The sequence below is a fragment of the Scyliorhinus torazame genome, chromosome 5, assembly GCF_047496885.1.
Source record: "Scyliorhinus torazame isolate Kashiwa2021f chromosome 5, sScyTor2.1, whole genome shotgun sequence".
NCBI lineage: Eukaryota > Metazoa > Chordata > Chondrichthyes > Carcharhiniformes > Scyliorhinidae > Scyliorhinus > Scyliorhinus torazame.
The window spans coordinates 81,501,493-81,513,399 of record NC_092711.1 but is presented as its reverse complement, the minus strand read 5'-3'; the positions used below and the strand labels follow the sequence as shown (position 1 = coordinate 81,513,399).

The window sequence follows — 11,907 nt, the reverse complement described above, 5'->3', positions numbered from 1 at the left end:
CATGAAAGAAAATAGCTTTCCAATTATCAGTTAAACAGTTCTTACGGGGGGCACATTGGCGCAGTGGTTAGCATTGCTGCCTTACAGTGCTGAAGACCCGGGTTCGATCCCGGCCCCTGGTCACTGTCCGTGTGAAGTTTGTACATTCTGCATGGGTCTCACCCCCACAACCCAAAGATGTGCAGGGTAGGTGAATTGGCCGCACTAAATTGCCTCTTAAAAAATGACGGTCTTCCGAGATTCCGGTTTGTGTTTCAGTGTCTCCCCATCTTTATTCCGCGGTCCTTCTTTAAACTGGTCAATAAGGTGATCACAGGCTTTGTATGGGCGGATAAGACCCTGCAAGTAAAAAAGGGGATGCTGGAGCGGGGCGGGCTGGCGCTGCCGAACTTTAGTAATTATTATTGGACGACGAATATAGTCATGATTAGGAAGTGGGTATATGGGAGAGGGTCGGTGTCGGAGCGAGTGGAAAAAAATAATTGGGTACTCCAAATTTAAATAAAAGTTCTTAAACAGAAGGAAAAACCTAAATTTAAGTCTTACACCTTCACTAACTCCAAGTAAGCAACACCAATACCAAATACTTCTGTCTTGTCAGAAGCTCCTGCTCATCTTTACAGCATCTGGCAAAACTGCTGTTCAACTTAAATCTCCGAGCAGACTGCAACCGTTCTGAAACTGCATAACTACAGACACACCTGGCTCCTCCCATTAATTGCATTATCTGTATCCGACTATGTTCCATGACCTTGTCTAGTATGGACAAAAAACACACCCCAATAAATTATCGGCACTCCAGGGAATCTCTAGAAATCATAACAATGTTACATTAGGCATCTCTATGAAAACACGTAAATGGTTAGAATGAATAATGACTTCAGATCTTCTTAATTGCAGCTTTAGCAGACACACAGTCTGGACCTTAACCAAGGTCATTTAATAATATTACTGCAACAAGTATATACCTTAACCCAGGCTTTTAAAAACCTTACTGCACCAGATATAAAATACAATATATATACCAATTTCTTACATTGATCACACATGTAAGCAGGAGGAGAGAATGTTATGAATTTCTATCCTGGACTGACCATGATGGATTTTGGAAACGTCTTTTATCGGGATTGGAAGGGGAGGATTTATACACAGCAAACTCAAACTAGGTGAAATGTTTGTTTCTTCTCAATTTCTCTCCTGGACTGACAATGATGGATTTTGTTAAAATTATTTTACATATTTTTAGATGCAGCATTTTGAGATGGGAAACTCAAACCAAACATCACTCAGTTGAGTCAAGTCACTCATTCATCAGGACCTGAATATCTTCAGCCTTTGATTGTGGAAGCTATAATTAACTGGGGAAAACCAACATTAGTGGTGTAAGAATGGACCTGACCCTGGTAAATTGGAGTCAAAGGGTGGCAGGGGAAACTGTAACTGAGCAATGGGCTGCCGATAAAGAAGAGTTCAATCAGAGTAAAGGAATATCTGACGAAGGGAAGGAGATAGAGAAACAGATAAGAAGAAAAGTGTGCTTATTAGGATCAGCAATGGGGAACAATCAGAGAGTGGGATAGATGATGGTAAACATTCAAAACGTGCATGGGAGAGCGGGGATTTGATCGAGGTATAGAAAATATTAAGAGGGATTGATAAATGTAAGCCAAATGTTCCCCCATGTGGGGCAATCTAGAATGAGAGGTCACAGATATAGGTTGAGAGGTGGTAAATTTAAAACTGAGGTGAAGAGGGAATACTTCTCACAGTGGGTGGTGAATTTACAGAGCTCATTACCCCATAGTGCAGTGGAGTCTGAGTCATTAAATGGTTTCAAGAGGGAGATAGGTACATTTCTGATTTTTAAAAAATGGTTAAAAGGATATGGAGAACAGAAAGGGAGCTGGATTTGAAGCCAAGAAGAGATCAGCCATGATCTTATTGAATGGCGGAGCAGGCTCGAATGGCTGAATTGCCTACTCCTGCTCCTTATACCTATGTGCCCATGTAAGTGTCCCGAACCCTGGCACCGGGAAGGCAACACAGCCATAGGGACTCTCGATCCTCCTTGTAAAACATGAGCTTGAGTTGTAGAATTTCTTAAAGGATCCTGAAAGAATTATCCAACTTTATTTGGATTTCAGCCCAGGGATGAGGGAGAGTGTGTGGGACGGGGATTTACAGATTTGGGGGAATAAGAGATGAAAAATGTTTCAGAGAAACTAGAATTGTCTGTTCAGAATTTCTATTCTGCATTTAAAGTAATGATTTTGTAAACTCATTTTACAGGGGGTTAGACTTGCGGATGGTTCACTTGAATCAAACATTACATCAAGATCTGACAGTCACTCGAGTCATCAGGACCTGAATATTATCCACCTTTGAATGTGGAATGAGAGTTTGTCTGTTCGGTCTGTGGATAAAGATTTAAAACATCAGTGTCTGGAACAATTTTGAGACACACACATTCTCGAGTGAAAGTGTTCCAGTGAACTAACTATAGAAAGAGTTTTGACCAGTTACACATTCCGAAAGAACCATTCACAGTGGGGAGAAACTGTACACGTGTTCTGTGTGTGGACGAGGCTGCAATTGATCATCCAACCTGGAGAGACACAAGAACACCGTCGCCAAGGAGAAACCATGGAAATGTGGTGATTGTGGGAAGGGATTCATTTCTCCATCCCTGCTGGAAATTCATCGGCGAATTCACACCGGAGAGAGGCCATTCACCTGCTCTGAATGTGGGAAGGGAGTTACTCAATTATCAAACCTTCTGATACACCAGCGCATTCACACTGGCGAGAGGCCTTTCACCTGCTCCGTGTGCGGGAAGGGCTTCATCAGTTCATCCAACCTTGGGACCCACCAACGGGTTCACACTGGGGAGAGACCATTCACCTGCTCTATTTGTGGGAAAGGATTCTCTCAGTCACCAGTTCTGCTGACACACCAACTTGTTCAGTGATCAGAGACTGTTTAAATGTTCTGACTGTGAAAAGAGCTTTAAAAGCTCAACAAATCTGTTGAAACACCAACACATTCATACAGGGGAGAGACCATTTATCTGCTCCGTGTGTGGGAAAGGATTCAGTCAGGCATCTAACCTTCTCAGGCACCAGCGGGTTCACACTGTGAAGACACCTTTCATCTGCTCCGTGTGTGGGAAGGCATTCACTTTTTCATCCAACCTGCATAGACACCAACAGTTTCACTTATGACTACAGGGGTTGGATTCTGTTGTTGCTGCTGCTGTTCACGTCGTCCAGAACTGAACCATGTTCATTCTGATAGTTGGGTTGGTTTTTAGTTACCAGCGGGGGTGGGAACGGGCGCTGGTGTGATGTGAAAATTACTTTCCTGGTCAGTGACACAGGATCTGCAGCCTCTGAGACCGTTTGTAATTTTCAAAAGGCTGGAAGAGAGGAGGGAACGAGAAACCTGCTCATTCCAATAAATAGCAATTTAAGCTCATCGATGAACTTGTTATGGAGCCTGTCTGGAACAAAATGGGATTGTCAATCTGTTTTTTGCATGAAGTTAGACAGTGTGGTGCATGTTAGTGCACTGCTGTCAGAGTCACTGTGGGTCAAAACATGGTTTGTTTTCATGTGATTTTCTGTGAGATTTGAGGGATAAACTAGCACAGATCTGAGTGCTGCACCTAGATTTGATGTCTATGGTCGCATAGTGCGGTCTTTATTCACCTGGCCCTTTCATGAGCTGCCTGCTTCCCTCGGCAAAACAGCAGTCCCCAAAATGGCTGCTGCCTGCATTTGGTGTTGGAGGTGAGCTCAGCTTTTGCTGAATCATTGACAATTTACATTTAACCTGGTGTCACGAGAATGATGCCGTTCAGTTGCAGGGTTCAAACCTGGAATCCATCCAGTATCAGGTTCCCTGACACCACTCTTGGACTCTTGGAGCTGATTTCTGTTGACGTTAGTGACCCCTATAATGGGGCTGGAGTTTAATATTCTAGATATTAATATCAAATGTGAAGTAAATCAGTTTGGTGTCAAACTCACACTGTGTCGAGTATTTGTTTCCTCCAAGGTAAAAAGAGACTAATTGAAATCCCGTTCTCGACTGTTCCACTTCTGGGTCATATCTCCTTTGTCAAAGAAAGATTTGTATTTTTGTCGAGCCTTTCATGAACTCAAGATGTCCTGGCATTTTACAGCCAATTTAATTCCCTTGAAGTGCAGTTAATGTTGTAATGTAGGAAATACAGCAGCTAATTTGTGCACAGCAAGATCTCATAGACTGCAACACGTTCAGACCTAGTGTGTTAGCTTTGTTAAAAAGGCATTGGAGTATAAGAGTCCACTACAGTTAAACATGGCTGTGCAGAGGCCTCAGCTGGAGTACTGTGCACAGGTTTTGTCTCCTTACCCAGGGAAGGACATACTTACTGAGGGGTTGTTGAGGATCAGTTCACTGGACTGGTTCCTGGAGTAAGGGCATTGTCCCATGAGGAGAAATTGAGTTGACTTGGCCATTATTGAGTGGAGATGGTTAGGTTCTGTCTAGTAGGAGATGGTCATTGCCTGGCACTTAAACCAAGTTTTTGATCATCGTTAATATTATCATTTCAGTTCAGCATCTAATTCTGAGTGGACTTTAGGAGTCCTTGTATGTTCACCTTAAGACATAGGAGCAGAATTAGGCCACTTGGCCCATCGAGTCCGCTCCGCCATTCAATCATGGCTGATATTTTTATCATCCCCATTCTCCTGCCTTCTCTCCATAACCCCTGATCCCCTTATTAATCAAGAACCTATCTATCTCTGTCTTAAAGACACTCAGTGAATTGGCCTCCACAGTCTTCTGCGGCAAAGAGTTCCGCAGATTCACCACCCTCTGTCTGAAAAAATTCCTCCTCATCTCTGTTTTAAAGGATCGTTCCTTTAATCTGAGATGGTGTCCTCTGGTTCTAGTTTTTCCTACAATGGAAACAGCCTCTTCACGTCCACTCTATCCAGGCCTCGCAGTATCTTGTACGTTTCAATAAGATCCCCACTCATCCTTCTAAACTCCAACGAGTACAGACCCAGAGTCCTCAAACGTTCCTCATACGACAAGTTCTTCATTCCAGGGATCATTCTTGTGAACCTCTGGACCCTTTCCAAGGCTAGCACATCCTTCCTTAGATATGGGGCCCAAAACTGCTCACAATACTCCAAATGGGGTCTGACCAGAGCCTTACACAGCCTCAGAAGTACATCCCAGATCACAGTGCCATATAGGTTTTTTTAACTGGCGTCAATAGTCTACCATTAGTAAATTGATCTTTTAAATAATGCTGCTGCCTTATAAAATTGAATGTTGTTAGTCTGAGCATTCGCACACTATAACCATTTTGTATTTAACATACATTAATTCATATTGCATTATGGGCTTGAAAACAACACTTTTTTGTAGCGCATGTTCTTGCAAAAGGAATTAGTTATAATGTGGGATCACCAAAATACAACTAACACCAATGGGCGGACAATGCAATAGTTAGAACTGGAATGCCAGTTCTCACTTCTGGATTTGAGACAAGAATATATTTTTATAACTCAGTGTAGGATATATCTGAAGCTCAAGAATATTAAACGCAACGTAATGTACATTTATAAAACAACTAGTGATGCCACTGATGAGTTTGATTTTGAGAACTTCTGCAGGCAGATATGTTTTACCTTTTGAAGTGGATTTAACATAAGGAACCATTCAAGAAATTTACATTTCTATCATTGCATTTAGTCTGGATAGAGCTTAGGTATTCAAAGTGTTATACACAGAATTATTAAAAAAGATCTATGTACAGTAAGACCTGATGAGAACAAAAATGCACTGATATGTATTTTAACTAAGGTTATATCAAGTGCAGTATGTTGAATAAAGTCATTACATCTGGATGTTGCATGTTAGTTCACAAATCCCGATATCCACTCCTCCAAGTTTGAGGACTCTGGGTCTGTACTCTTTGGAGTTTAGAAGGAAGAGCGGGGATCTTATTGAGACTTACAGGATACTGCGAGGCCAAGATAGAGTGGACATGGAGAGGATGTTACCACAAGTAGGGAAAACTAGAACCAGAGGGCACAATCTCAGACTAAAGGGACAATCCTTTAAAACACAGATGAGGAGATATTTCTTCAGAGGGTGGTGAATCTGTGGAACTCTTTGCTGCAGAAGGCTGTGGAGGCCAAATCACTGAGTGTCTTTAAGACAGATAGATAGGTTCTTGATTAATAAAGGGTCCGAGATTATGGGGCAAAAGTAGGAGAATGGGGATGAGAAACATGTCAGCCATGATTGAATGGCAGCAGACTCGATGGGCCGAATGGCCTAATTCTGCTTCTATGTCTTATGGTCTATTGGTTACAAATTACAGTTAAACCTGGGCACATAGTCCTTTCCAGACATGTCTGAATGTAATCAGTTATCCAACAGTTCAGCAACAATCGAGAGAGATATTTCACAGAACAAGTAACATCCAGTGATTCACTGTATATCAGCACTAATGGACCAGAGTCTGAGAAATCGGTGAGTTTACTTTCAGAGTAATTCCTTCAATATCTGAGAAGCTAATAGCTTTGAACAGCCCATCTACCAAATAGCTCGAGCCTACTTGTGATTATAAATACTCAAGAGCTCACACAGCCGCAATCTCGAGTTACAGAACAGATTCTGCTCCTGTCAATGGAGAGCTGCAGGATTGGACTGTGATCTGTTTACTGCTCATCTTCAGTTCAGCGCAGTCTCTGACTAATTTGCATTTAATAGGGTTTGCAGACATAATGCTTTATCCACACATGATGTGATGTGATGGGGTCCCTGCTCAGTCTAAACTGGGTAACTGACATTAGAGATCAACCCCAAATGTCAGAATAAACATGATTCAGTCCAGGATGTGATTAACAGCAGCAATTCCTGCAAAATCATTTGTGAACTCGCTGGTGTCTCCAGGTGGGACCAGTGAATGAATCCATTTTGACACTCACAGCATGTGAACAGTTTCCCCCCCGTGTGAATTCTTCGGTGCATCAGCAGATTGAATGACTGAGTGAATCCCTTGCCACACTTGGAGCAGGTGAACGGCCTCTCCCCAGTGTGAGTGCGCTGGTATGCAGTGAGATGAGATGATCGTTTGAATCCAGTCCTGCAGTGAGAGCACCTGAACGGCCTCTCATCACTGAACACGTCGATGGTATTGCAAATCTACAGAACCTTTGAAGCATTTCCCAGTCTGGACATTTAAAAGGTCTCTCGTCAGTGTGAATTCGTTGGTGTCTCAGAAGGTGGGGTGATGTCCTGAACCTCTTCCCACACTGTGAGCAGCTGAATGGTGCGTACCCGGTGTGAATGCGCTGGTGCTCCCTCAGTCCCTCAGTGGGTTTTAAAGCTCTTCTCACAGTCGGAGCATTTAAACTCTCTCTTGACGGTGTGAACTTGCTGGTGTGTCAGCAGGTGGGATGAGAGAGTGAATCTGTTCCACACAGGAATCAGGTGAACGGCCTCTCCCAGTGTGTCTGCATCAATGTGTTTCCAGCTCAGACGGGGATCTGAATCCCTTGCCACAGTCCCCACATTTTCCCTGGTATTAACAGGGTTTTTTGCTGCCATGTGTAAAGGTCGATGATATCCGGGTCCTGATGAACAGGGCAACTCTGGCAGATTTTCATGTGATGTTTGGTTTGACTTTCCCCGAGTGTAAATCCTTCCAAAACCCAGTAAAGCTATTTGTACAAACAAGGGACATTTAAAGAGAGGCCACCAAAACACAAAAGCAGGTTGTGAAATTGAGCTGAATGAATCTGGTCATTTGTGGGGCCAGTACTGGGAAAAAGTGACCATGAAAACTGCTGGATTGTTATAAAAACCCACTGGTCACTAATGTCCTTCAGGGAAGGGAACCTGCCACCCGGTCTGTGCCTGCACAAGAGTCTGGCTTCTATGGGAGACAGAAATCGTATTAGAGGGATTCAAACACTGAGTTCGGGAAAGATGGGTATGGATTTGGGAGGTAAGACAGAATCTGGAGGGGAAATGGTGCATAGAGATGGAGCGGTTGTTTGCAAGGACAGTGGGGTGAAAAGTTGGTTTCATTGAGGAGAGGTGATAATGGCAGATTTGAAGGAAAGAGGTTCAGTCCCTGAAGAGAGAGAACTATGAACAAAGTCAGTGAACTTGGGGAGTTTGGATTGTCAGTACTTTAATGGGAATAGGGCCATTGGAGCAGGAGTGGGTCTAATGGATAAGGTGAATCCTGATAGGGCATGCGGGGAGATGGGAGTGAAACGAGAGAAAGGTGTGGGTTCAGGGCTCAGGAAAGGGGAAACTTTAGAGACAGTTTGGCCCAGTGAGCTAGTGGAAGGAGGGAAGGGACAGAGATAACTGATCAGATTGTCTCAGACTTAGTGACAAAGAAACTCCATGAGCTCCTCACACTTGGTGTTGAAGGTGAGGATGGAGGAGACAGGGAGAGTGCTTCAAAAAAAAGACTTGTGTTAGAGATATTTTGGTAGTTAATACAGAGCTGATTTATTTTCCATTTAACTTCAATTTCCAAAACCCAGTCTTAAAGGGAGACCTGAACAGTCTCTCATCACTGGGAACACCTTGATTATACATGATTTAAAACATCTCTTCACACTGGGAACCCACTGTTGTTTCAGCAGAAACAATGACTAAGTGAATCCATCCTGCCATTCGGGTCAGGTGAACGGTATCTCCTCAGGGAGACCTCGCTGTTGTGTTAGAAGGGTGGCTGTCTGAATTAATCCCTTCCCAAACACAGATAAGGTGAATGGTCTCTTCACACTGTGAGCTCGCTGGTGTCTCAGCAGGTTGGATGACTGGGTGAATGTTTTCCCACACCTGGAGCAGGTGAACGGCCTCTCCCCAGTGTGAACCCGCTGGTGTGTAATGAGGTCAGATGATCGCCTGAACCCAGTCCCACAGTCAGGGCACGTGAACGGCCTCTCATCAGTGTGAGCACGTTGATGGGACACCAAGTCCCAGGAACATTTAAAGCACTGGCCACAATCCGGGCATTTAAAAGGTCTCTCATCAGTGTGAACTTGCTTGTGTCTCTGCAGATGGGATGACCGAGTGAATCCCTTTCCACACATGGAGCAGGTGAATGGTCTCTCCCCCGTGTGAATTCGCTGGTGTGTCAGCAGATCAGACGACAGAGTGAATCCCTTCCCACACTCGGAGCAGGTGAATGGCCTCTCCCCAGTGTGAACTCTCTGGTGTGTCAGTAGGTCGGATGACCGAGTGAATCCCTTCCCACATTTGGAGCAAGTGAATGGCCTCTCCCCAGTGTGAACTCGCTGGTGTGTCAGCAGATTGGTTGAATTAATGAAACCCTTCCCACACTGTGAGCAGGTGAACGGCCTCTCCCCAGTGTGAACTCGCTGATGTGTCAGTAGAGTGGATGGCTGAGTGAATCCCCTCCCACACACGGAGCAGGTGAAAGGCCTCTCCCCAGTGTGAATGCGTTGATGAGTTTCAAGCTTCGATTGGTAATTGAATCCCTTCCCACAGTCCCCACATTTCCACAGTGTCTCCCCGTTGTGACTGCATTTATGTTGTGAGAGGTCAGATGATTGGTTGAAGTCTTGTCCACACACACAACACGTGTACGGTTTCTCCCCACTGTGAACGGTGCTTTTTCCTTCCATGTTCAAAATCCAATGATGTTCAGGTTAAATTGGGGATTCTGTCAGATCTTGATGTAATGTTCAGTCTGAGTTTCCCAACTGCAAATTCGCTCTAATACCCTGTGAAATTGATTTAAAACAGACAAAACAGAGTGAGAGAGAACCCACAAAAACACAAAGGCAGGTTGTGAAATTGACCTGAACGAATGTGGTCATTTGTGGGACCGGCACTGGGAAAAATGACCATGAAAACTGCTGGATTGTCATAATAACCCAACTGGTTCATTAATGTCCTTCAGGAAAAGGAACCTACTACCCAGCATTCCTGGGCCTTCGGAAGGCTGTGGCCTCGACGTGAAGAGGGGCGAGGGGGGTAAGAGAAAAGAGAGAGGGCGCGAGAGAGAGGAGAGAGAGGAGAGAGGCAGGCAATGAAGGAGAGAGATTGGGTATTTCTCAACCAGAACTTTGACAGATTCGGACTTAGAAATATATCACTGTTCCTTCAAGGTCTTTGGGTAAAAATCATTGAATTCCCTCTTTAACAGCACTCTGGGTGTACCTACCCAACATGGACTGCAGCGATTCAAGAAAGTAGCTCACTACCACCTTCTCAAAGGCAATTAGGGATGGGCAATGAATGTCCTAGCCAGCAATGCCCAAATCGCTTGTATTCATTTAAAAAGAATCAAGACTGCATATTTTCAGCTCAGTAACATTGCCAGCCTCCAGCCTTTTCTCAGCTCATTTGCTTCTGAAACTCTCATCTATTCTTTTATTTCCTCTAGACCCAACTATCCTAACGCACCCTGGGGTGACCTCTCACATTCAACCTCCCTGTAATATTGAGATCATCCAAAACTGTGCTTACTCACACCAAGACGTGGTCATCCACCTTCCCTTTGCCCACTGACTTATAAAATCTCTCGTTTAAGAAGCACCTTTTCCTCCAGGGTTGTATCTCCCTATCTCTGTCACCGAGATATTTACTTTCATCTAATTCAGGACTCAGGCAGACAATTGTTAATCAGGAAGGGAATCAAGGTTAGGGGGATAAGACGGGAAAGTGGAGTTGAGGATATCAGATCAGACACAATTTCATGGAATGGCAGGGCAGACTCAATGATCCGAATGGCCTACTTCTGCTCTGCATCTTACATCTTATGGTCATGAGCATTTGCAATATTAATCACTCTATGACTGGTGGCTGTTCTTTCAGTTGCCTGATAGCCAAGCTCTGGAAATTCTTCCTTAAGCCTCTCATGCTCACTCCTTCACTTTCTTATATTAAGACCATCCTTAAAACCTACCTTGGAAACAAGCTTTTGTCCACCTGCCCTGATATCTCCCTGTGTGGCTCAGTGTCAAATGTTGCTTTGAATTGGGCGAAACCTGGATGGCTTAGAAAAAAAAAATGGATCAAATTGAAGCATGTTTCTCTCTTTCAAATCCTCGACATGTTGCATAATTACTCTTGGTGGCTGAGGTTGCACCAGAATGTCCATCACCACCTGAACCAGTGTCGCCTCTGCGTCCACATGAATCCAGCTCTGAGAACAGAGGTCCCAAAGGAGACTCTCCCCTGGTCACCGGGACCGAGGCCCCGCCCACACTATTGCGTCACATAACGGCGCATGCGCTTCACTCCCCACTGATCCAAGGTGGTGCCAGTCACCTGGGCCTGTTCATGGGGAAAAGCCTCGGTGTAACTAACCCGGGGCCTGCAGGTTCTTATTGAGGTTGTGAGACCTGCACTGGGTTTTTATGAAGCCTCCGCTCCCTCCCCAACCCCACTCCATCTCCATTCCCCCCTCCGGCCCACCGACTCTCACCCGTTCAGTAAAGCATCTCCCGCACGCACAAGGCCTCAAGCAAAATGACACTGTGCATGCTCCACATATAGCCCAGCATTGCGCCTGCGCGGTTGGCTCCTGTGGTGTGAATAGGGCACTTGCACATACGCAGGGAATGCTGGGTAATTACAGCGCCACTGAACTGAAACTGCAGAGAAAATAAATTTGTTACCCAATTGAGATGAATTGCGTTTTGAAAAATTCAGACTAATTTTTGTGAGTAGGTGCTTGCTTCTATATATATTTTTGAAATTTTCTAATTAAGGGGCAATTTAACGTGTCCAATCCACCGACCATACACATTTTCTTGGGATGTGGGGGTGAAACCCATGCAGACACGAATGTGACCCGGGGCCGGGATTGAACACAGGTTCTCAGAACCAGTGCTAACTACTGCA

The 11,907-nt window shown here is 44.5% G+C and overlaps 1 protein-coding gene across 3 annotated transcripts; it reads right to left on the bottom strand.

Moving 5' to 3' along the window:
- Positions 1 to 8,510: 8,510 nt before the first annotated feature.
- Positions 8,511 to 11,615, bottom strand: LOC140418622 (uncharacterized). Of its 3 annotated transcripts, none has more exons than XM_072502160.1 (3): positions 11,489 to 11,615; positions 10,967 to 11,056; positions 8,511 to 9,779 (listed from the first exon to the last, which is right to left on the bottom strand). In XM_072502160.1, the coding sequence occupies exon 3, from the start codon at positions 9,678 to 9,680 to the stop codon at positions 8,709 to 8,711; it is 972 nt and encodes a 323-aa protein (XP_072358261.1). In that variant the 5' UTR covers positions 9,681 to 9,779; positions 10,967 to 11,056; positions 11,489 to 11,615; the 3' UTR covers positions 8,511 to 8,708. The 3 variants fall into 3 exon arrangements, with proteins under 3 accessions (XP_072358261.1, XP_072358262.1, XP_072358263.1); XM_072502161.1 differs by having other exon boundaries at positions 10,967 to 11,048; positions 11,489 to 11,611; XM_072502162.1 differs by lacking the exon at positions 10,967 to 11,056 and having other exon boundaries at positions 11,489 to 11,611.
- Between the last annotated feature and the right edge of the window lie 292 nt (positions 11,616 to 11,907).

Excerpts from the sequence above, each read along its gene's own strand:
- LOC140418622 (XM_072502160.1), bottom strand. The coding sequence starts at position 9,680 with ATGGAAGGAAAAAGCACCGTTCACAGTGGGGAGAAACCGTACACGTGT.